Source organism: Alosa sapidissima, chromosome 18 (assembly GCF_018492685.1).
Source record: "Alosa sapidissima isolate fAloSap1 chromosome 18, fAloSap1.pri, whole genome shotgun sequence".
Taxonomy (NCBI): Eukaryota; Metazoa; Chordata; class Actinopteri; order Clupeiformes; family Clupeidae; genus Alosa; species Alosa sapidissima.
Window position 1 is genome coordinate 8,049,550 of NC_055974.1, and position 25,656 is coordinate 8,075,205.

The 25,656-nt window shown below is 45.5% G+C and overlaps 2 protein-coding genes across 5 annotated transcripts in view; one reads left to right on the top strand and one right to left on the bottom strand.

Moving 5' to 3' along the window:
- Window positions 1-24,258, top strand: part of fancc (FA complementation group C) — a 31,046-nt gene extending 6,788 nt beyond the window's left edge. The window contains exons 3-15 of one of the 2 annotated variants that reach the window (XM_042070340.1): window positions 6,086-6,173; window positions 6,715-6,809; window positions 12,473-12,574; window positions 12,722-12,786; window positions 13,466-13,630; window positions 13,858-14,014; window positions 16,429-16,484; window positions 17,303-17,402; window positions 18,588-18,663; window positions 19,070-19,166; window positions 20,631-20,835; window positions 21,723-21,920; window positions 23,722-24,258. In XM_042070340.1, coding sequence (XP_041926274.1) covers window positions 6,086-6,173; window positions 6,715-6,809; window positions 12,473-12,574; window positions 12,722-12,786; window positions 13,466-13,630; window positions 13,858-14,014; window positions 16,429-16,484; window positions 17,303-17,402; window positions 18,588-18,663; window positions 19,070-19,166; window positions 20,631-20,835; window positions 21,723-21,920; window positions 23,722-23,913 — 1,596 coding nt within the window. In that variant the 3' untranslated portion in view covers window positions 23,914-24,258. The remainder of the gene's footprint in view (window positions 1-6,085; window positions 6,174-6,714; window positions 6,810-12,472; window positions 12,575-12,721; window positions 12,787-13,465; window positions 13,631-13,857; window positions 14,015-16,428; window positions 16,485-17,302; window positions 17,403-18,587; window positions 18,664-19,069; window positions 19,167-20,630; window positions 20,836-21,722; window positions 21,921-23,721) is intronic. The other variant, XM_042070341.1, reaches the window with a different exon arrangement.
- Window positions 24,259-24,264: 6 nt separating this feature from the next.
- LOC121690028 (aminopeptidase O (putative)) overlaps window positions 24,265-25,656 on the bottom strand; it is a 52,892-nt gene continuing 51,500 nt past the window's right edge. For all 3 annotated transcript variants that reach the window (XM_042070339.1, XM_042070338.1, XM_042070337.1), the window contains exon 16: window positions 24,265-24,445. The gene's annotated coding sequence lies outside the window, so the exon portion shown is untranslated. The remainder of the gene's footprint in view (window positions 24,446-25,656) is intronic.

Below are 25,656 nucleotides of genomic sequence, written 5' to 3' on the forward strand. Positions count from 1 at the left end.
GCAGACAGGTTGTAAATCTGTGGTCAGTTATCATCAGACAACTGTTAGTTCTTTTCTTGTAGCACAGCCATCCTTCTGTATGAAATAGGACCCAAAGGTGTCTTATGTGTTTTAGCCTGTGTTACAGCAGGAATTAGTGCCTGGCATGCGGGGGCGTGGCATCACGATGGTTGCTTCCCATCGTGATGTATGTCAACCATCACCATGGACGATGATATCGTCTATCGGCACAACCCTACCACCCTCACTGGACCCCTACCAATTCGCCTACCATCAGAACAGGAGCACAGGGGATGCCATCTCTACGGCACTTCACTCTGCCCTGTCCCACCTGGACAACAGCAACACCTGTGTGAGAATGCTGTTCATTGACTTCAGTTCAGCATTCAACACCATCATCCCCTCCAAACTGAACATCAGTGAACTGGGCATCAATACCTCCCTCTGTAACTGGATTCTGGACTTCCTAACCAACAGACCTCAGTCTGTTAGATAATCACACCTCCTCAACCATCACCCTGAACACCGGCGTACCACAGGGATGTGTGCTGAGCCCTCTCCTTTACTCCCTCTTCACCTATGACTGCACACCTCTACATGGCTCTAACACCATTGTCAAGTTTGCAGATGACACTACGGTGATTGGTCTCATCAGGAACAACGATGAGACGGCCTACAGGGAGGAGGTTCACTATGGGCTGCGGGCACTTGAAAGGAGAGACTTCTCCCTTATAAATGTCTTCATCTACACATTTCAAAATTCTTTCAGTTTTATCTTCATGTATTAAGCCTGTGCAACCTCCTCCATGTTCTCCAGTGGTCGGTCCATTTGGCTGCTCCACTTCATCCTTCATCTTGTTTAACCTGTTGGCTGCTCCCCACCTGAGCTCTCTCCCCTCACCTGAGCTCTCTCCCCTCACCTGAGCTCTCTCCCCTCACCTGAGCTCTCTCCCCTCACCTGAGCTCTCTCTCCCCTCACCTGAGCTCTCTCTCCCCTCACCTGAGCTATCTCCCCTCACCTGAGCTCTCTCTCCCCTCACCTGAGCTCTCTCCCCTCACCTGAGCTCTATCTCCCCTCACCTGAGCTCTCTCCCCTCACCTGAGCTCTATCTCCCCTCACCTGAGCTCTCTCCCCTCACTGTCTCTCCTCACCTGAGCTCTCTCCCCTCACCTGAGCTCTCTCCCCTCACCTGAGCTCTCTCCCCTCACTGTCTCTCCTGGCTCACTAGTGTCCAGGTTTTTCTCTAGGCATTCATCGGATTTTCTTTAGACCAGATGTCCTCTCTCTTCGTGGTCTTTTGGACACTGTTTCCTAATGGCCTCCTTACACCAAACAACTTTGACAAGATTTGAGAAAGATTCTTGAAAGATTTGAGTCTTTTGAGTAAAGCTTGAATGGAGGGGCATTAGACTACAATCTTTCAAGAATCTTTCCCAAATCTTGTCAAAGTTGTTTGGTGTAAGGTGGCAATAATATGTTCCTATGCTCTGTCCCAGGGACAGCCTCTTCTCTCTCCTGTCTCTGGACTCATTTTCTGTTTGGATGCTTTCTTTTAGTGTCAATTTAAAAAAAACAAATCAGCAGCTCCTCATTTTGTGTTCCTTTTGTATCGGGCACTTGTGTGATGGTTGCATTAATACTGTAGATCAAATGAATTCAAAAGCAGTTGTGATCTGGCAAGCTCATTTCATTGTGTTTCTTCTTAATTTGTGAGTATCTGAGAGCTGTATGTTGAAGCAGATCAATGTACATCCCTGATGATCACTGCTGTCCAAAGCACGAGGACCAAGGCGTTGTCTTCCCCCCCCCTCTCTCTCTCCCTCTCCCTCTCTCTCTCTCAGCCTCATTAGTCCTTCATTTGTCTTGTGTCCATCCTTTGGTCCTCCTCCTCTGCATGGTTGTCTTCAGCAGTCGTGGCCATCTCATTTTCACTTCCCTCCATCTTTTCTTCTCCTCCCTCCCTCTTTCTTTCTCTGCCGCATCTTTCAGTCGTGCTCTCGCTCTCTCTCCCTGGCGTCTTCCCCGACTGTCTTCCCTGCGGCCTTCGCGTCCCTCATCTCCTCCTTCATCATGGCCTTGTTGTCTTGAACATCATCCATGTTTTCCTTCCTTTCTTTCAGCTCCCCATTACGTCTTCCACTGGGTCCCTTTTTTTCCTGTCTCTCTCATCCAGTGGTTTCCATTTGGGAAGTATTTAGCACGCAAGATGCTGTAAGGCAATCAGACTGGCAACCAGTGTCCTACATGTACAGCATTCAAGTGTGGAGATGGAGATCTAATGAGGAAGGATTTTTTACATCTGGACTCAAGTCCTCTTGCTTGGAATAAATATCTGCTGACATTCTGAGTCATCCGTCTTTCGCCTCATCTCACTGCTGACTCTCCTGAAAAGTTCAAGGAGTTGGTTTTAGTGGAATACCGGTAGTTGAACTGCAGTTGATTATAGTTGAATTACCAGTACTGACTAGGAAAAATATACTGTTCTCCTTCATTGACAACTGTGATTGATAAGTCAGCAAGACATTGACACTTTTTAAAAGTTTTTATTTTTGGGGCTTTTTTGCCGTTATTGTGATATTGAGGATAGTGAGAGACCAACAGGAAGCAAGTGGAAGAGACAGATGGGGTGGGCTCATAAAATGACTCGGGTCGGACTTGAATTCAAGTTTGGACCCAAACACGGTATGGGTGCTGTAGCCATTTGTACCACAGCGCCCCTAAGACATTGACACTTTTAAGCCCAGGGCAGAGTTCCTCCATCTCTCATCTGTCTTCCTGGTTGCATCCTAGTCCTTATTCTCAGTGAGCTCCCGGTTGCATCTCCCCATCTTCGTCACCAACATCATTAATTCTCTCTGGTTTATCTTGAATGTCTGTCTTCCCCTTCCTTCTGCCATTCTCTATTGTATCCTTCTAACAAGTCAAGTCAAGTCACTTTTATTTATATAGCACATTTAAAAACAACAGGAGTTGACCCAAAGTGCTTTACATGGCAAAAGAGAGGTTTGGCAAAACAGTTAAAACATAGAAAGGGGCCCAGGGATACACAGGTCTGACTAAAGTAGTGTATAAAATAAGTAAGAAGAAAAACAATATTACATGAGTAGAATTAAGAAGTAGTACAAATTTTAAAAATAATTAGATCAGTTTAACTGACCTTGAACCTTTGTTGCTTTCTTTTTTTTCTTTTAATGCCTTATCATGCCCTGTCTTATCTTTCTGTCTTATTGCATATTCGCTGGTGTTACGGATATAGATTGAGCAGACACCTGCTTTAATTTGATGCTTTGATTTATTTTATTTTGACTGTCAAAATAAAAAAAAGGCATTTATTACATTCAGAAGGCATTTAGCCTCACCTCAGTAATTTTAAAACTCAAATAATATCTTCTCTGATGACATTGCCACTGTATGTCCAGTCCAAAAAAAACAAAAAAAAAAACAATCGCGTAATTTTGTGAATGGTTAGAGAAGAGTTGTGCAGGCTGCTAATGAACGCCCTCTAGCAGTAAAACTCTCAGCTTTGCTAGACCTGTAGATCACTGAGGGTGGCTGTCAATGGGGAGAGCAGAACACAGCATAGATCTTCTCAAAAAGGAAGTTCAAAGACACCCGAGAAGAGAAAAGAATAGAGAACACCCAGTGAATGAAGGGACCACTACCGCGGCAAGGAAATACACACCGTAGCTGCCAAGCACACACTCAAACAAGAGAAATGGCATGCCTCTGGAAGTGTCATTGGAAATGAGTCAATGGGGGTTGATGGATGAATAATGCTTCTTGAGATATCAAGCTTGAGGCCAGATTCATGTCCACAGCTAAGCCGTGGTGGAGCGACAGTGTGAGTTAGATCACTTCAGTGTGTGACTATTGGGAATGGATCCTAGTGCTCAGATTTGTCATGAGCGCTTGCAGACCTGACATGCGGCTTGGCATTATCAGACGTGCTGGGCCACACTAAGACAACAAGTGAAAACCGCTGCCTGATGCAGCTCTCGGAATTCTAAAAGTGTGCTCTATAATTCTACCGGTAATAGCATGCTGTCCACGCTCATATCTCCTAGAAGCACGAGGAGAAAACACTTTTCGACCGAGCTGGGATTTTTTGTGGCCAGACCAAGGTGTTGAAAGTTTAATGTTATCAAACATTTTGGTTAACCAACAAAGTAATGGGTTTCATTGGGTGAGTTAATTGGGGATTTCTAATTTGGGCAACATAGACTCTAGACATAGACCTGTCGCAGTTATTATTATTGCCTAAAGACAGCACCACTACATGACTGAAGCGATGCTACTAGTCACTACTAGTGTGAGTGGCAAGGTGATATTGCAAATCAACACAACACCTATAATACAAGGCTATATGAATGATTGGTTGGTTGGTTGTTTTGTTTCACTAATTTCCTGATGAAGGAATTGCAGATTATAGTAAATATACAAAAAGCAAAACATCTCTTTACCTTCGGTTTTTTGACAGGTTGCTCAGGGTGAATATGGCTGAGAAGTCCTGTGACCAGTCCTGTGTACGTAGGCCAGGATCAAATCCCATAGAGCATTGCATGCACACATCATGGTTATGCTTTGCCTTTTGGTTACTGTAAGAAATGTCTCAGAGATACAGATAACCTACTATAACTAGTACTATAACTACTACTATAACCAAAGCTAGGTGGAGTCTCCCACCTCTCCCTTACTGTCCAGAAATGATAGTATTCTCATTGAAACAAATGACATCTCACTCCTTCATTTTTCTCCAGCTACATGGGTTTGGTAGATTTTCTGTCTCCCTTATACACAGTTGGTCTGCAGCGTGGCTCTTGCCTTTCTTCAAAGAATAATTACTCCGAGGTTTCCTCAGAAATCACATCCCCACATTTTCTGTGGGAACCGCTTGTGCTAAGTTGTTGTGTGTGTGTGTGTGTGTACGTGCGTGCTCACGATTCAGTGAGAATTCTGTAGCCTGGATCTCCTTGGGATAAAACGCTCCAAGCCTGGCGTCCGCTTAACAGTAGCCGTTCTGTGCAGTGGAAAAAGCAGGACACATTGGCAACAGTGTTGAGTTACCGAGGCTAAAAGCCGCCCAGGGACAGGCAGCGCTAACCTAATGTATCCATGCCCCAAGTGTTGCGAATTTGGACGAGTCTGAAGGAGGGGGTTGGACGGAGGGCTTTCTCTGAAGGTTCAGTGTAAAAAGGAGGGGGAGAAAAAAAAAACAGAGAGAAAACATCAGGCTTCCCACCAACGGCGTTCACCTTGAAAGAAGGTCTTTATTCGTAGGCTGTCATACGGAATGGGGCTCGCTCCTGTCTTTCCCACTCTCCCTCTCTTGCTCTCTCTCTTTCACTCTCTCTCTCTCCTTTCCTCCTTCTCTCTCTCTTTCTCCCTCTTTTTCTCCATCTATCTCTCTCTCTTTCTCTCTCTCTCTCTCTCTCCCTCTCTCTCTCGACCTCCAGTCCCAGTGAATAGGCTCGGGCCTGATGTTTCAGCACATGCCCCGTCCCAATGACTGCCCCAGCGAGAGGTAACCAAATTAACAGTGGGTGGCACTCTTGACAGAGTAGAAGAGGTCAAATCAGTCCACAACAGCCACACCACAAGCACAAAAAGGGCAAAAAAAAGAGAAAATAGAAGAAATAAATTACAAACCAGCTGTGTTTGCCCTCAAATTGTAGTCTTGCTCCATGGAAGCAAATCAGGGCAGCTTTTAGTTTTGAAGTTCTGTTTTTTTTTTAGTGTGTTGTTGCCACCCACTTGCCATCTGCAAATGTTTTGAACATGAAAACGGGGACTAAAATTGAGGTTTCATAATGTTTATCAATTGATTGATTTCACATTTGCATGTAGTCATTTTTTGCATGTGTACAAATCCAGTGCCATGCACATATAATACGCCCAAAGTCACAACTCTGAACTTTAAATGAAAGGCAAATACGTTTACAAGTAAGCCCCTTTTAAAGCTGGCCTGATGCCTCGCATTGTGTTGGATGAACTTGTGTGAGATTGAATGCCTTCTCATTGAGTTGATGCTGTTTTCTATTGAGCCGGGGACCGTTCATGAGCTCCAGGTGTGCCGATGTGTTGCAGAGATGTGCATCGGAGGCGCTGGAGAACCTGCCCTTTGTTGGCCAGTTACTGGGGAGGCTCTGTTCGGTCCCATGTGTTACGGCGGATGGTGAGTTTACGACGGCTCTGTGTGAAAGGGTGTGTTTCCCATTTGGTGGAGGGGAGGAAAGCAGTTTCATGCAGGGGGATGCTGGGCTGTTTGGATGCTTCTCTACCCATAAACCCCTGAAGAGGTCTGATGAGCCTCAAGGCATTGATCCCCCCCCCCCACACACACACACACCACACACACACACACACACACACACACACACTTTCCCCTCTTCCTCATTCCATCAATCTTCACATATGTTTTTGTACCTCTGCACCTGCATAATAAAACATACTGTAAGAACAATTTCATGAGAACTAATATTTCAGTCATCATCTCATTAGTTTTCATAGATGAAAAATATATTTTAACATAGACAGGTTATCGTGACTAATAATGTCTTGTATGATACCTTAGGCAATACTACCACTGTCTCACAAAGACATGTTTTGATCAGACTATTTTTATGTATGCTTTAAATGTTTGCACAAAAAAATGTTTGCAGTCAGCACCATTTTAGTGCTCAGCTTCTCCTTGTGTGTTTCTGGTGTTTCTCCAGAGGAAAGCAGCAGCCTTCTCTTGCAGTGCCTGTGGACTCTGTTTAGCCCAACCCCACGGAGCGCCATTGAGCTCAAGGCTAACGACTGGATACGGGTACTGTATGGAGGCCTTCTTTCTCCTTTCTTTATCCATGTAGCAGTTCATCACCGCAGACCCCTCCATACTTTTGGACTGATGTTGTCTGAATGTTAAGCTGCTGTACGCCATAGTGTCTTCTAGGGAAATAACACACGCACACATTTGTTATGGGTAGTGGATTCTGCCGAAACTCGCGGGCACCACAGGGTAAATACTGCAACTGTGACGTTCAAGTGAAACACGCCGACCACACTGGCAATGCTAAACACACCAAAAGGAAAACCTCACAAAGCCCGGTCTCTTCTGGAGCTGTTATTCCACCAGCAATCATAGCTCAAGGACAGTAAATTAGTAGCGATGCTATAAGCTAGTCTGTTTGTACGCATGAAGTGTCAGAACACTACGCTGATTACCGCAACATTTACCCTGCCGTGCGGAATGTTTAGAAAGCCTTGTGCCTGTCCTTACGGCGTGTTTGTCTTTTGCCTGTAATTTGATGACCCCCTTCAGTGGCCCTTGGAAATGGACATGACAAAGCATCCAGTAGTGTAGCAATTAGACTAATGATCATCGACATTAAAAAAAAACATCTTCATGTTTTCCATGTGGAGCAGTTCCCACACAACCTTGAGTTCCTTAATGGCGTCCACATAGGTGGTGTACCATAAACAAACTGTAACCCTGCACATATTTGCAAGATTAAATGTGTGTATTTTTTATTAGTTTTTTCTCCCCCTCTTTTCATAATATGAAAGACTCACATAATTAAAGCCAGGCTTTAAAGTAAACTTTTAATTTGCCAGATGTGTGGTGACCTATAGAAGTGGGGAAGCATGGCTTGGCGGGAGGTGTTGGATCACTATAAAGGACCAGATCCCAGGGAATCATTTTTTTCATTGTTGCATACTGTATCAATATGCTCAAGGGTGCTTTGCGGTTCCATGATTAGAAGAGTGAACATAAATGTGTGTGGAAATTAGATGGTATACACAGACTCCATCTTTTTTTTTGGGGGGGGTGGGGGGGGGGGCTCTGCCAGATCTAGGTGTTAGATCTGGCGCTACTAAATGGTGGAATTTTACAGGGCTGGCAGACCCCGTGCCCTGTGCGGCCTACGCTGGCACGGACGGGTGTGTTTGCATAGTGTGTGTAGTTGTGGTGGTGTTGCGATGCTGCTGTTGGGATGTTTGTTGTTGCACCAGTGTACTCAACACAGTGGGTTATTGGCTTATGAAACAAGTCGTTTCAGTCACTGAGAAGACATTATTTATGATGCTCTTAGTTCCCAACTTTACTTTTCCCTTCACTTTTATGCATTGTGTAGCCTACATACTTTTCATAAATATGAATGAAGGTACAAATTGCCCTTCCAACCACTTTTTGAAGTAAGTATGTACTGTTCACTGCATGATGAAATATGGGATTGACTGATGGAAATAAATCATTGCAGTGGCCTATAACTATTTAATCCTATAATGCGCCCTAGAATAATATACAGTATAATGAAATGACCAGTGTTTCTCTCAGTGTTTTTAGCTGTGTATCATAAGAAGAGCTGCAATTTAGTCTGTTACTAAAAAAAACTTCAGTTCCCCTCTCAAAATCAGCTACTAAATTACAGTATATGTAAAGTACAATTTAAACAGTGTTTTTTTTTTTTTCAGCCATGCACCAGGAATTAATCTGAAATGGCTTTCATTGTGTTTACTGCCTCCCTGTGACATCCCCTGTACGCATATCCCACATGTGTGATATGCTTTCTGTTGTTCAGAGCGTTGATCATCTTTTTTTCCAGGGTGCCATACAGGAAGAGCACGGGAAAAGCCTCACGCTGTTTTACTACCATATGTGTGTCTATTAGTGGAGCTACAAAATTACAAAACACTTTTTTTTTTCTGGTACAGAGGTAAAAAGTTGAGGCATTCACAGGTAGGAAGGGTTAACGTTTTTTTTGTCAGATTCACGCAAGTTGAGAGGAAGCATTTGTGTTGGTCTTAGATTTCATTTTCATTTTTCATGAAATCTTAAATAGAACTGGGTGAAATAATTGACTCTCTCATACTGATGTTTGTACAATCGCGGCTGCTTCGCTAATCGACCTACTTTGTGCCACAGTATTATATTGGCTGTGTGAATTCATAGGTTTCGCAGAACACATGGAACTCAACTCACTTAAGTTTAGCCATCAGAAGCAGGCATATGTTTCCCCTTCTTTTTCCCTCTCTCCCTCTTTCTCTCCTCTCTCTCTCTCTCTCTCTCTTTGAGCCTGTTTTTCACTCTCTGTTGTCTCAAAGCCCAGTGCTTGATGGTCCCTCTCCCTCTCTCCCTCCCTCCCTCTCTCCCTCTCTCTCGTTCTCTGCCTCTCTCTGCTAACACATGTTGCTCAGCGGAGCTGGAAGCGCGCCACTTCCCGGCCTGTGTGGTCCCTGTCTGTGAATTCCCAGCAGATGAAGAGTGTTCCGAGACGATCCGTAATGACTATGTGTGCTCTACATCTTTCACCACTCCTGACATTCCACCCCCAGCTCGCTCTGTGTCAGACTCTGTTTTTTTTTTCTCTCTTTTTTTCCTTTTCTTTCCTTTTCTTTTTTGAAAGATGAGGTATTACTGGCTAAGTGGGCATATTTTTCCTCCCTTCTCCCTCTCCATCGCTCTTAGATGTGCAGTGTCTGTATCTGGCAGTGTTGTCTCTGTCTCTCTCTTCCTCAAAGCCTCTCCCCCAATCTTTCTCCCTCTTTCTTTCTCTTTCTCTCTCTCCATCTCTCTCCATCTCTCTCTCCATCTCTCTCCATCTCTCTCTCTCTCTCTCTTTCTCTTTCTTTTCTCTCCCTCTCTCAGTCTGTATATTTCTCAGTTTCACATAAACATGCATATACACACATACACACACACACACATGCGCATACACACATACACACACACACACACACACACACATGCGCATACACACATACACACACACACACACACAAACACTTCCATAGTCTTGTTTCAGTTTGCAGCTTGTTTTCCAACCAGCGGCCTTCCTCCCTCAACTTTGCCCACTTGCAGCTGGTAACAGAGAGCTTAACGCAAACTAGTCTGATCTCTAAACTCTCTGAACTCTCTCCCTCTCTCCCTTTTTTTCCTCCTGTCGTATGCACTTTCTGCATTTGCCAAGGGGGATATTTTTTGATTGAAGCACCGCATCCATATGTCTTCAAGCTTGCCTAATTGCCATGTTTAAGGCAATGTGGTACGCCCCCCTTCCCCCCCCCCCTCCACCACCACTAGCACCACCACCATCCCTCCCCCAACCCCATCATTCCTCTCTCCACACACACACACACATGCACACACACACATACACACACATGCACACACACACATACACACACACACATACACACACATACGCACACACTTGAAAAAGGGCTTTAAGTGTGAGTTACTGTGTTTTTGCAGCTCAGATGGTAGTAATTGAGCTTCGGTTGGGTCTGTGGAGGACATCCTAACATGCTCGAAACTAACCCAAACCGCACGGCTCGACCACAGGGAGCAGTGTTTTCCATCGGGCTCCTCTCCTGCGCTCGGCTGTTTGCGGCCTAATTCTTCGCGGAAGCGTGCCCATTTGCTCTGCACCGTAAGCACAATTGGGTGTTCTCTTTCGCTTTTTTTTTTCCTCCAAGGCCGTAAAAAGACAAGCTTTCAATTATGAATTTAAATTTACAGTTTTGTTCGTTTTTTTCCCCCGTCTGTTTTGTTTTGATGTAATGGGTTACTGAATTTGTCATGCTTGAGGCTTCTAAAACGACAGGCTTGACTCTGGCTAAGGTTAGGGAGAGACAAGCCACCCCACAGCCCCTTGGTGCTCCAGTATCTGATGGGGAGACGTCTCCCCCGTTTGCAGCCCGCATCCAGTGCCGCAGTTCAAAGGCGAAACCCAGAGAGACCCGTCTCGCGCTAATCATGTTATCATGTGATTACACAGATCAAGATGACATTCTTATAAAGCCATCTGTTATCGCTTATGAAATTATTTGTAGGGGTTTGGTGCTTTTTACCACACACACACACACACACACACACACACACACACACACACAGAGAGAGAGAGAGACAGAGACACAGACAGCTCCATGATTATTGATTTTCGGGGATCAAGCGAGTCTTTCCAAGAATCTTGAGGGCGAAAGGCTTTTAAAGTTGAGGTTAGGTTTCATAATTTGCTCAGCCCGCCGGGCCTCTGTGCTTTAATGGCTTTAATCTTTGCATTGCCGATGAGGGATACTTACAGCACTTACACAGGCTTTGTCGCCATACAGTTTAAAGCTGAGTGCCTCCAGATTTGGCCTGATTGTCGGACTGAAACGCGTGCCACAGCATGATGTGCGCGGACACGTAGCACGGTTAAAGGAAAACGGTTTGAGTCTGTAGATGCGTCGCACAATCTCTGAGACTTTGATCTTAATCAGGGTAATCAGAGCTTATCTACTTTCAGCATTCTCACCTCACCAAGTAGAAGATATTTGCATAATGGTGCCAGTAGGCATATCACTTTGGCTCTACTAAGGACTCAACCAAATGGAAAAATAGAATAATTTCAACTCTGTGATCATGTTGATGTACTGTACAAAGCCAGTTTGGGTTTTTCTGACCTCAGTTGTTCATCCATTAGGTTTTATTCAGTACTCTTCATTAAGAAATGAAAGGCCTTATGAAGCAGCACTTATCCTACTGAGCAGAGACAACTAAAGTATAATCAGAAAGGTGCACAGGAGCAGTGGTCTCTAGCGTTGACCCTCAACTTCAGTACTTACCCTCAACCAGGTGATCAGGCTGCTGCCACTGGCATGGAGAAGGCTCTGATGGGCTTAGGAGCTTACATCTCCGTCGTCTGGTGGAACTTCAGCAAAATTTCTACTCTTAAGGAGTGTTCTTTTTGTGGTAGGCCTACTCTAAACAAGTATCTTAGCGTCTCTGGAGGTGCATGCTGGTTTGTGCCTCTTGGAGGTCCACTTGGAGGTGTGCACGAAGGTTATTCGTTTTGGAGGCTGGTCATTCTAAGTGGTCATACTAAGGCTTCAATTTGAATGTAGTTTTTGAAATGTATGTTTTTTCTACTACAGACCTCTGTAGGCAATACAGTATATCAACCAGTACATGGAGTTGATTTGGCCTTAAAACATTTCCCTTGGAAATGTACATGCCGTTATACAAAGATGTGTAGTGAACTGAGTTTCACAGAGCTTGTTTTTATGGTTTACAGGCGAAGACACCATTTGGAACTAATGAGTTATTCAGTTCATGACGCTAAATTAAGTGTCAGAACTGCTGTTAATGTGAAGAACTGTAGCCCTTGAGTGGAAACAGACTAATTTCCATGCAGTTCCAGATGCAAACCTAATTTCTCTGGACCATTTCAGGATATCAGATGCAATTTCAGTTGGAATTGATTTTTTTCCAAGACAGGATTAAGCACTCTGTCTCATAAGGGCATTTTCTGGTTGTGCGAAGTGCTGTTTGCTGGTTCCGTTTTAGTGAAAGCAGACTCGTTTCCACACACAAGCCAGTCTGATTCCTCCACACACCATCACTGGCTTTTAATTGTTCCAGCATGCAAGCACAAATGTACTCCCAAATGACTGTCGTCTGCTGCTGAAAAGTGAAGATGTGTTTTTTTTTTTTGTCCTCTGCAGAAAACAATGTGCCATTTAGTTGCAGCGGACGAAGAGGGGTGGTCTGTTATGAAACATGTAGGACTACCTTCAAAAGAGTACAATGTGAGCACTCTCAAAAAGGTATGTTATTTATTTATTTATTTATTTATTTATTTATCTATCTATCTATTTATTTATTTATTTATTTATTGATGTGGCACATAAAACTACTTAGTTGATGCTTAGCTTCCAGAAGACGCTGTATGTTGTCCTGTGCTCTTTCTGTAGATGATGTGCCTTCTGACTGAGGCTGTCAACGGAGGCTGCAGCAGTTTCAGGAGTCCAACAGAGAGGTGATCAATTGTTCATGTGCTGGAGCAAGTTTAAGAGTTGGGGCCCTTATTTAAATGCTGCGCAGAAGTCTACCTACAGCTTGCTTAATAACTATGCTCAATCTATTTGCACATTTAATACCATGAGAAAGATTCTAAGCACAAGCAGTGGTGGGTCAGCTGTCTCTCGCCACATGATGCCGTTAGTTCATGCACAAACTGACCTTGCACTTTGCCCAGCAGTTAAATTAGGGTCCCATGTGTTGATGTACAAATGGACAGCCAGGCACAATGATTGCATCTTTATAAGTACAGATTATTTAATTTATCAATGAATGCACCTTTATAAGTACAGATCATTTCATTTATCAATGAATGCACCTTTATAAGTACAGATCATTTCATTTATCTTGTAGAATTCTAAATCGTAAATGCATCCTTAGTCATAGACATGTGTGCACAGAATGGAAGACAGAGAGTATGTGTGTTTGTGTGTGTTGAGGGGGTGCGGGTGGGTCTAAAATGTATAAGAGCTACCGTATCTGACTTATTTGCGTTATTGGTTTAATTGATTGTATACACTTGTGTACACACACATGGATAGATGAAACTATTTTCAAATGAAAAATATAGTAATTATAATATATATAAATATAGTAATTATATATAAATGCTCGTAAATCATGTGGCTTCTGTGCAGGTGCCTCTGTGATGGCCTTCACAGTCTGTCGCTGACCTGTGTGCCTCTGGTCACACGCCCTGAAGCGGCTCCGCTGATTGGTGCTCTCCTGCGGAGGTCTGTGACATGTGCACACACCCAGCTAAGCGAAGAGTTTGTGGAGGCAGTTTGCTCCGGCTTTCTTGAGTAAGTGGTGCTGAAATCAGTGAAACTTGAGTACAACACTCGAATAGAAATTGAATATATACCGGTAGTCAATCAATCGATCGATCGAATTCACTGGCTGGTGGTCATTATGCTTTTACCATAATTTCCCATTCCCTGAACAACCATCAGCAGTCAGGTCAGAGTATGATTTTTGTATATGAAGATGTGTATGTCTTGTTATGATCATTTCTCCTGTTTTCTTTCAGTAAGAAGCTGCACCTTGATGTCCAGACAGTGGTGGCCCTCTGGTGTCACAACCTGTCCAGCCTGGAGAGGGCGGTGTTGAGGCTTGTGTCTTTTGTTCTCTCAGGCCCAAGAATAGACCTGCAGACTCTAGACAAGCAGGTGAACGCTTCACTCCTGGTAAGTTCTGCACACTGTGAGATAGTTTCAATGTATGTTTGAATGCAGGTGTATGTTGGTTTGGGTGTGTGTGTGTGTGTGTGTGTGTGTGATTGTGTGTTTGTGTTGTTGGGGTCTTTGGAGACTACGATGAAAATAAACACACCCTGAGAATGCACCCTGTATAGACAAGAAGAAATGTTTATTTATGTATTTATTTATTTTGGATATTTAGTAGCGTTCCCACAGACCCATCTGACAAACACTTGAGGATTCTCGCCCACTTACTGTTTTTACGGCTCCGAGGACCCTTTGATTCACAAAACAGCGCTTTTTCTTTCTTTTTTTTTTTTTTTTTTTTAACGCGGTGTTCAGAAAACGGGGAAGCAAGTAATTAGTTTCACATTCTTGTTTTCACTTCAAACCTCCCTTCACTGGCGTTTTTGATCCAATGATAATAAACAGCAACTTTCAAGGGGCCTCTGCCAAAAAAAAAAGAGAGAGAGAGAACAAGAGACGAAGAAGAGGAGGAAAAAACAGGATGTTTTGGGGATAGAGTAATTGACCCTCCCTGAAGTGGAGGAGAGAGAGTAAGGTATGGGAGGATTATGCTGGGAGCCCATCTGTTTTCACTAGGGGCAAGCTCACTCTCAGGCAAGAAAAGGCCTTCAAACAAGACTATTTTGGCCTTGTGGCTTTCAGTGTATTGCATCTGATTATTTGGCTTAGCAGTAGAAACAATAGACACATTTGAAAGGCCGCTTTCATATTTCCTAATGTTTTACACAGGCTGGTGGCCCAGAGAGGGGGACGTGTTTGATAGCCACAGTACAGCATGGCTGCCACTAGGTGGCACTATGCCCCATTTTAACAACTCATCAGACTCCCTATTGTTTTTGTCAGTAAATCAAACAGGTCAATAAGATGTCATTGTACACTCTAGTATATTGTCATTATATAACGCCTCATACTGCACTCTTTCACTGTGGTCTCTGGGAGGACCACAGTGGAAGAGTGCATATCCCAGCATCCTCTTCTCTCTTTCTTTTTTTTTCTCACTCTCCTTCTCTCTCTTTATCTCTCCTCCTCTCCTCTCCTCTCCTCTCCTCTCTCTCTCTCTCTCTCTCTCTCTCTCTCTCTCTCCACACTCCATTGCCGCCCAGATATTTATGTCCCCTCTGAGGATGGACGTTGGTCTGGGCGGCTTTACGTTAATCCTTAACCCTTCCTGCTTTCCTTCTTTTTTCTGCTCTCCCTCTTTCTCCCTCTTGCCGCTGTTTTTCGCTGGCGTCTTTTGGCGAGTGGTAAATAACTAGGATGCCATCGGGGGTGAGAGGGGGGAATAGTTGAGATGCTTGATGCTAGGGGTTATTGTAACTGGCTCTGGGGGCTGGGGGGCCTCGCGGAGTAGGGCCTCAGGGTGGAGCTGGGCTGGCTGCTCGGCTGCTCCAGGGCTCTGCTGGTCTCCGTTCAGAGGATGTGGTGATCACGGGAGAGCCCCTCCGCCCAAACCCAGCCCAGGCCGCCAGGGAAGCAGGCGGCACAGGGACTACTGCGTGTCGTGTGCATTTTCCACCCAAGTCCTTCGTCTTCCTTCTTCAGTTACTCCCCTTTTTGTTTCTGTCTCTCTGTCTTTCTTTGATTTTCTTTGTGTCTCTTTAGTTCTTCTTTTGATATTTTGTCATTTTCTTTTCCCCTTTCTTTCATTCTTTCTTTCTTTCTTTCTTTCTTTCTTTTATTGTCCTTTCTGGACATCTTGTGTCTGTGAGTGTCTTTCTTGTTCTCTCCCTCTCACACACACACTCTTTTACCTCCACACACTCGCTGTTCTCACTTCTCACTGTGTGTGTGTGTGTGTTTTTCCCCCTCTCTCTCTCTTTCATTCTTTCTCTCTCACACAATGCGAGGCACGCCAGCACATGTGGGACTTTTATTTGGGCGCTTTTGTGGGTGTGGGAAGGCTTTAATTGCATTCTTATCTCATTTGACCGGTGGAAAGAGGGAGAAAATACCATCTTTTCCTTTTTTTTTTCCTTCTCCATCCCCCCCCCCCCCCTTCCCCCTTTCCTCTGAGCGTTGCGTTCTTCCCGTCAGTCTTGGGGGTGGAAGCACCCGCCGTCGCCGTGCCAACCAGTACAGTACAGCTGCGCTCCCTTTTTCCCGGCACCTTTTCTCAAAGAGCCAAACGTGCCAAATGTGAAACAGATGATTGATTTCTCTTTTATGACTGAGCACTGGTGCATTGTTTTGATGGGAGCGCCAAACTGATGAACCTCTTGTGGGCATGAAGCTGAAGTAAACAGGGGGCCAAATTGGAACCATTTGGCGCATTGATGATCTAGGCAACAGTGACCTCTAGTGGTGAAATGAGGGGAAAGCGCACCTCTTGATCTGGGTTTTTTTTTAATATGGGTGCTTTCTTTGTCTTTTCACAGCCTCAGGCCTGCGCGCAGCGTTGTTCAGTGTTTCTAGTCGTGAACGAAATCTTCAGGTGAGTTTGGGAAAAGATTATCCACAGGTTCCCTCCTCAGGCACTTTTTTGTAGATCCCAGAGTCAGTTGGGATTCAGAGAACTTCCCTAGAGCTGGATTCTCTGGACTGCATCTCATATGAAAACATGCTCTTTCCACTAAATGTCATAGAATGGTTCTACAACCAACCAACAGCATGATTGCAAGCAGAGAGAGGATGCACCTTTGAGCTGTGGTGATAGACAGTTCCAGATATTTTCTCTGTAAAGATTTACAGCATCTTGTAGGTGGTTCTTTTATACTAGCATATATACCATGTGTTGGCCTATGTTCAAATGCAGTGTTTCCCATACATTGACTTATTTGTGGCGGCCCACCACAATATCAACATTGACCATCACACAATGATTTTCCAGGTTGTACCAAATTGTGCTTAAAGCGGGTTAGCCACGCTGCGCTAATTTGTTAAAAACTTTTGCATTCAAGTTCATTCTGCAAACCTACCACCACAAATAGAATTCAATTCTGTGGGAAACACTGAAATGACACAGTATGACATATGAGGGCCTCATGAATACCACTTTTTTTTTTTAAGTATATTTTTTGGGCATTTTGCCGTGAGACAGGAAGCAAGTGTGAGAGAGTAGGGGTGGGATCGGGAAATGACCGCAGGTCGGATTCGAACCTGGGTCCGCGTGGGCACTTGGGCCCGTATATGGTACGGGCGCTGTAGCCTGCTGCGCCACAGCGCGCCCCCCCCCCCCCCCCCCCCCCCCAAAGACCACATTTGTAATAAATAATTCCATTTTCTTTACTCCTTTTCCCTCCTGGTGTCCAGGTGCACGTTGCTGGAGATGGAGGAGAGCTCTGTCCTCCGCCTGCTGATCCAGTCGTTCACACGCTGCTTCCTCAGAGCGCTGGCAGCCCAGGACCCAGAGGTACTGTACAGCACCGTCCAGCGTCGGACGACACGCTCACAGAGAAAGGCCAGGGGCCTGGGGTGGATGTTGTGTGTGTCAGTTAGGTAAAGGAAAAGTAGATCACAAAAAAAAAACTTTTTTTTTTTTTCCTGGTGAACAGCTTCAAGAGAGGTTAAAGTTGGGTCTCTCCCATCAACAGCGATGTCATGTGCCGATATCTGTCGCACCATGCTGATGAATCCAACCAGGTAGATTGTGCCATGTGTGAGGCTTTATTATGTGCTTCACCACGATTGATAGAAGCTAGTTCACATTGGATGGGGAGTTGTATTGTTAGGGACAAAACTTAAACAGGAACAACAACATGGCATATCTCAGTATGTGTATGAACCTGATGATCCTGAAGATTGAGTGATCCATTTAGACAGTAAAGTTTGTGGCACTATGACTGACTAATAAACCATCAGAGTGCATGAGATTATTCATAGCCACACTGACATCAAATACAACAGGTAAAAGTTAGCATATTATGTTGCCTATAGGGGATAGTGATGACGTGTTCAACTTAGCTGGCTAATATTTCATTAACCACAGAAGACTTTGCTTTAAAAAAAAAAAAAAAACCCACATGGGTGTGTAACGGTAAGGCTGTGGTCGTGCACTACGCTACCAACGGGAATAAAACTGACTCCTCAAATAGCACTTAATGTCCAGACACATTACTCTGTTGTCCAGGAAGTGGGTGTGCCTGAAGACTGGGAGAGTTAGAAACACATCAAATAAACTCCCTGGGCACCAAATGGTTCACTGTGTGTGAGTGCCTCAGTAGCTGACCGCTCCCTCGGCTAGTTTCCTGCCAGCCTCACAGACACCACCGCCCCCCTCCCCCCAAACCTCTGATTGACAGAGACGGCAATTACCATGTCACCGTCACGTCACCCACAGAGCTGCCCGTGAACGCCGCTGCCGCCGCTGCTTGGACGGCTCGTTCAAAGGGAACGCGTCACGCTCGTCTCTCCTCACTCGCGCTCGGAATTTCATGGGAGCTGGTTCATGGGATTTGCAATGGTTTTAGCATTAGGTTGTGGCATATGGGAACGTGCTCTTAGTGCTGTACTGTGCTGTGGTGATGGTTGTGTGTGTGTGTGTGTGTGTGTGTGTGTGTGTGTGTGTGTGTGTGTGTGTGTGTGTTGTATGTTTCAGGACAGATTGGCTCTGAAGAGCTTCTTCCCTCTGGTGCCTGTAAGCCTACAAATGCCCATGCTCACCCTACCGTCAGGTGGGTTGCAACCTCGTAATTGTCTACCTTCTCGCATGCCAGCATGGACAAAAGTGTCTGCCCCAATACACTTACATCCACATTCATTTAGCAGTCCCAAACATGCCTTGTACCTTGCTTTGTAAAGTGTACGGTCAGAGGAAAATGCTTCAGATGTGCTCACTAAGAGCAGAGACACATAGAATCCCTGCTGCGTTAATAGACTGACCTAGCTGGACATCAGCGTAGGGCTTCTTCCACCTCTGACATTACAGTCTGCATCCCTGACTCTCTCACTGATTCACCCTCTTGTGCACCAAGTTTGTCATTCTCACCCGCATCATTGATTTCTTTATGTGTTCCTGATTGGCTATCACTGACACCTGTGGCTCTGTGGACTCCTCTCCTCACCTGCACTCGTCCTCAGAGGTTCCTCAGGACGTGTGGCTTGAGCACCTGATGGGCATCAGCGCCCAGCTCCAGCTTGCCAGCGCAGAGGCAGAGGAGCGAGGCGACAACACAAGGCAAGAGACTTGAGGATGATGATGTTCTCAAACTATCGCTAGCTGTGGTGCTAATGCTAACGCTAACTTTAACGGGTATACGGTACCTCTGAGACCGCCAAACCTCTCTTTCTTTCTCTTTCTCTCTTTTTCTCTTTCTCTCTCTCTTTCTCATACACACACTTAATTCCCAGTCTTTCATTCCAGCCCACACACACACACACACACACACATGGTCGCACTTACACACATTCATGATCGCACACACTCATGATCCCATTCCCACACACACACACACACTCCCACTCATACACACACACACATATAGTCATACTCATTCGTGGTCACTCACACAGACAGACACACACTCCCGGTGGCTTCTTTCCCTCCCATGTGCGGCGGTGTGGCGGCGGCTGCTTGCTGAGGTCAGCCAGAATGCGGTGGGTCAGGAGAGAGGGAGGGAGTGCTCCGCTCTGCTCTGCTCTGCGTTAAAAAAAAAAAGGCTGACTTCAAAAGTCTTCACCAAAACAAACAGCTGCAGGGGCCCCAGCCTCCCCGTGTGTCTGGCTGGATTACTTCTCCTCCAGAAGCCCTCAATCAGCGGGATTAGCCCAGCGCTGCTCACCCACCGGCCCGAGATGTTTGTGTGAGGCCTTCAGGACGGGGGGGGGGGGGGATTTACGCTCTACAACGTAACAGTGAATACTCTTGGACACACTTTGTGTGAGGTGGCCCCAAAGGCAAAATGTGCACAATGCTTAATGTACTATGATCGTACTCGGTGTACATTTTGTATTAGTGTGCTTTACAACTCGGGGTTAGATTCATGTGCAGTCACCAACTGGCCCCGAGATGATTGCGTGAGGTCTTTAGTACAGAGGTGGGGGGATAGAGCAAATGCATGAAAGAGTGAGAGAAGGGGAGAGAGAGAGAGAGAGAGTTGAGAAAGAAGAGGTACAGTAAGAGTGAGAAAGAATCCTGAGGCCTTTTTCTCCGCTACTTGTTGACTTCCTTTCTCCCTTTCTTTTTTCCTCTATCTCCACGGCTTAATTGAGGGGTATGGGAGGATGAAGTCACGAGAGCTGGGCCCCAGCTGTCAGTGTTTAGTAGCGACGGCAGCCATTGAAACACTTCAGACGTCCTCTCTCTCTCTCCCCCACCCCCCCCCCCCCCCTCTCTCTCTCCCTCCCCCTCTCTCTCTCTCTCTTTGTCTGTCTGTCCAAAGTCAGTGATATGGCCAACACAACTGTTGTTTATGTGGTGTTTTTTTTTCACGCTCTGCCCTTGTCGACCTCTGTGGATAGCCACTCTGTTCTATTCGTGAATTTTTCACTGTGCCGTGTGTATTTCAGGCTGCTGTGTGGACTACGGAATGACGTTCGCACACATATGCTGCATGCATTTGGTGTGTGTGTGTGTGTGTGTGTGTGTGTGTGTGTGTGTGTGTGTGTGTGTGAGGCTAATCCATCTCTCGTGTGGGTGCAGTGGCTCTGTGTTTGAGGTGTGGTTCCTGCTGCTCCAGGGCGGAGGCTGGGTGGATGTGGCGGCTCAGTTGCTGGCCTCTGCTCAGACCCACGCCGCCTCCTCTTCCTCCTCCTCTTCCTCTGAGTCCAAGAGCCGGGCCCTGCTTTGGCTCCTTACGTTCTTCTACCACCCCACCAACAGAGGGCACCAGAGGATACAACAGTGGGTAGGTCTCAGAAATAGAGACAGAAAGTGTGTGTGTGTGTGTGTGTGTGTGTGTGTGTGTGTGTGTGTGTTGGGAGCCTCTTCGGTTTGGAGAACATTTGCAGAGCATTACAAAGAGGGTCATCAAAAGTTCAAACGTTCGAAGCAAATATCCACATGGCTGGTAGGAGCAGCAGGTGGGTCTGGGCAGAATTTCCAGCCGACAAATGTGAGAGAGAGAGAGAGAGAGAGAGAGAGAGGAGAGAGGGAGAGAGAGGGAGAGAGAGAGAGAGAGAGAGAGAGAGAGAGAGAGAGAGAGAGAGAGAGAGAGAGAGAGGAGAGAGAGAGGGAGGAAGTGAGTGAGACACTGTCTGTGTGTTAGTGTGCGTTTGTGAGAGTAAGTGTGTTTTTATGAGAGAGTGAGTGTGTGTGTGTGTGTACGTGTACTTTGGGTAGCTGATGCACAGGATGTGCTCGTTGACCCCAGACCAAGTGCGTACGCTCTGGTATGTCTACTGGGCAGCTGCCGTATTTCCAGAGGTCAACATTGCAACTGCGGTAATGCCTCACAGCTCCTCCTGATTCACAACAAGTGTGGACTCAGTTCTGGTCTGCTCCCTAGCCAAATCAACCGCAGAATCAACCATTGCAGCCCATCAGACATAACAAATAACAACACAGACAAAACAACGACAAGATGCATCAATAGGTTGCTAGAAGATAGTTTGACTTTCTATTTTTGACTTGTGTTTATACACAGTGTGACTTTGCTGGTGTCAGACTTTATATTGGATCGTGTCATTGTGTTTGCCCAGCTCGGAATAGATCTGCTTCTGTAAACCAGATGTTTGCAGTTCTTAATGGATGGATGATGGATCTGGTCCCCTGTGTTCGTGTGTGTGTGTCCAGGAGTGTGTGCAGCAGGTCTGGGGTGACCTGAGAGGTGTGTGTCTGAGTCCAACGCCTCCTCCTCCTCGTGCGCTGGACACCGTGGCCGAGTCTCTCCTCTCCCGCGTCTCCTCCAGGCTGGCCCTGCGTCTCCTCCTCAGCCTCGCCGTCTTCTCACCGGTGCCGGGCGATGCCATCGCCTTGCAGCTCATTCGAAAGGTTAGCCCAGCAGCCATGTTTGTTTTTTAAGCTTTACTTCTACCGTGGCTCAGCTGGCAGAGAAAGGGGCACCTATACACAAAGAACCCCTGTACACCTATACATAGAGAACCCCTATACACCTATACACAGAGAACACCCATACACAAAGAACCCCTATACACCTATACATATAGAACCCCTATACACAGAACCCCTATACACAGGGAACCCCTATACACCTATACACGGAGAACCCCTATACACCTATACAAAGAGAACCCCTATACACCTATACATATAGAACACACAGAGACACAGAGAACCCCTATACACAAAGAGAGAAAGGGGCAACAATACCAAGACCAGAGAACCCCTATACACAAAGAACCCCTATACACCTATACACAGAGAACCCCTATACACCTGTACAAACCCAAGTACTGATAAAAGTGTAGAGTTGCAGTGCAGTGAGTCACTTTAGTTGGCAGCAGGCAGGACAGCAGGCTTTTACTGTCTAGACTGTAACAGTGTGCCAGAGGAGTTTTGGCTTGACTTTGTGTTTTTGTGTCCAAAGGCACTATGTATGCAATGCTTAATGAAGTACAACATGTTTTTTTGCACATTTCTACAACTCAGGGTTAGATTCAAGGCCAGTTGTGCAGTAACATGTGCTTAGATGCTTATAGTAGTATTAGTATTAATTATTATATTAATTGATTTGGGGCGATTCAATTGACATCCATCAATTCTAAAGAAATAAAGGATGAAAATAAAGACAATGGATATACCATAGAAGTATGACAGCATACAACTACAAACATTTCGATTATGTGAAAACATTCAATTGGACTCCAGTAATATTTTATTAAATGTTCCCAACTGAACAGGTTTACTGTTTACTGTAAAATTCCCCTGCCACTTACAAAAGCAGGAAGAGGAAATCACCTAACTGATGAAAGGTTGCTGAAACTTTCAGATAATATTTCACCATCATGACAAACATAAATTTGGACTTGGACATTCATGGCTGTGGTCAGACAACGTGCAAAGCCAGAATTGAAAACATTTTCGTAGGGCTTATCGGTGAGTGTACCTCAAGGAAATAACTTGTCTGACCGCAAGACCACAAAAGCTGACATAGAGCTGTTCTTCAAGAGTTCACAGTGAAAGGTGAAAAACAGTGAAAGTGTTCAGTGGTGACACAAAACACCGCAGAAAGGAGCGAAAAAAATGACCATGACATGACCACGTTATTTCAGTCAAACACAGTACCAGGGCACAATGTATTTTTTAAACAAAGCCATCAACACCTTTACTAATATCAGCATCTCAACTGAAATTCTAAAGATGCCTATAATGAAAATGTTTACTTTGCACTAGCGTTGGAATCTTGCGTTATACACTAAAAGTAGCTCAAATCAATTAAAAAGCCAGTAGTTATGCATAATGGATATGTGTCATGTCCTTGACTGCATTTCTGGTCCTTTTCAGCCAGAGGTCGATAGAGACTTCTCACATATTGTGTATATTAGACTGAAAACCACTTTGCCAAAGTAATTCTGTCTCACTCTTACTTAGTATCTTTGTCGTCTCCTCGATAATATCTCCTGTTACTGGCAACTGCAAGCTGAACCCAGTGCAAGGCCACAGGGGAAGACGCTGCATCAAACGTGGCACGTATAAGTCATAATTACCGATGTTGTTACCATGTTGTAACTACAGGGTGTATGGAGATGTCGCGTAGTTCTTGCTCTGGGCGTTGGGCCCTTCTGAGAAGCAACCATTTGCCTTAAAATAGCCTGTTTGCTTTCCATTGCAGATGTCTGAGAAGAAGAGGGAGGAGGACGAAAAGGAGGAGGAGGAGGAGGCGGTGAGTCTGAGACGGGAGGCAGAGTGTCTCCTGGCTGCCGCTGCGGAGCACAGACTAAATAGCGACACCTTGGCGAGTGCCAGGGTTCAGGCGAGGTTGAGGACACTCGAGGACACCCTCTGGAATGCATTGTGTGTGTGAGGCGAGCGAGCGCGAGTGGGAGTGGGAGCGTGGGCGCCAGCGTGCAGCGCGTAAACATGCCCCGTGCCCCCCGGAAAACGGGAGAGTAATTTATTGCGGCGTGAGATTCCTGCCGGGAGGGTAGAGGTGCGTTGTGAAATACAGTTGGGTAGTAAAATGAGGGAGGGTTCTGAAGGAGCTGAACCATCTGCTTGTCCTGGTGTCAGGTGGTGTGTGTGTGTGTTCACACTGTGTGTGTTGTGTGAATTGGCTACTGGAATGTGCACTATTCTATAGGGCCTTTGTTCGAGGTCTGGTTATAAGTGTGGTAAAAAAAGATTCCAATGAAGCCATTTTTTTTTGTACAAAAGGTATTTATTTGAACAGTGTTTCCCATTGTGTTTGTGCCACAGTAGTTATACAAATAAATGAAATTGAAATTGAGCTCTTTTCACAGTGAGTTTGATTTCTTTCCCCCGCTGTTTAATGTCGACGCGAGTGCGTTGCGACGTTTCCATCGCTCCCCGACTGCAGAGGGTCTCTGGAGGGCCGTCTGTGGAGAGGGGAGAGAAGGACACACAAATCAGGCCGTGGACGGTGCCAGCGCGGCTATCAGTGGCTCTCCTCCACTAGGGCCTTTTCCCAGCGTGGACGAGTCTGTCCTGCTGGCAGCACTCGCCATGTCCCACTTACACACACACACACACACACCTGCCAACACATCTTCCAAACTCTCATTCCTCTGTGTCAAACACGAACACATGTAAACACGTTCAAACACTTTGAGCACATATTTGACTGAAATGTTTTGCCGCGTCCAGCCGTCGCGATCCCAAAGCACACACTCCAGCTGTAGGAACAAAGGGCCACACAGTGACGTGACGTGACGCATTTTCTCATGCCACAGCTCGCGTGCTTGTCCGTTCCCGAGCCAGGCTGGTTGGGGGGGGGGGGGTCAGAGTTTGGGGCAAGGCTCCTGTTCCTGCTGAACTGAGCCAGTGGTTTGGGGAGAACTGTAATCAGCTCAGTAGGCACAGGAGACCCAGTCCTGCTGTGATGTCCACTCCCCGTGACGCCTCCCAGTCTCTGCAGGTCACTCGTCCAGTACACCACAACACAACATGGCACAACACACACAAGCATTGGCTGTGCACCTATGCATTAAAACGTAGAAATAAGTAAACATCTGTGTTGCTCCGGCGATCCTCTTTTACTATAACTAATGCTAGTCTTTTTCTCCATAATTCATATTCTATACTAAGCCTATATATCGATCTTTCTCTATTCTCTTAATTATCTTCTTACCTTTTTATTGGTTACTCGTGCCTACAAGACACTTTAAACTCCCTACATTTGATTCTACAAGTACTGTAATTGACTGGTATGTGAGTCATATTGAAAGTCATCATTCATTCAATCTTTATTAATTCTCGGAAGTTCATTGAGGGTAGTTCTCATTTAGAGTGAAGCCGAGATTCCACTCACAATGAAACAACATCAAAATGCACTGTGCTCATCATCTCACAGCTGTCTGGAGTTTGTTTCTCTAACCCTTAAAGGTGTACCATCACGGAATGTTGGAAAATGAATGTTCTAAAGAATATCTGAGGTTCACTGAATTTAACATAGAATTTTAGAACCTTGAATTGTTGCGGAACGGAATCTTATGTTCAAAAACCCACACCTTTAAGGGCTAAGCAGACATGCTGTGGTATTTCACAGCGCAGTGGCAGCGCAGTTGGGGGTAACTATCGGACACGACGA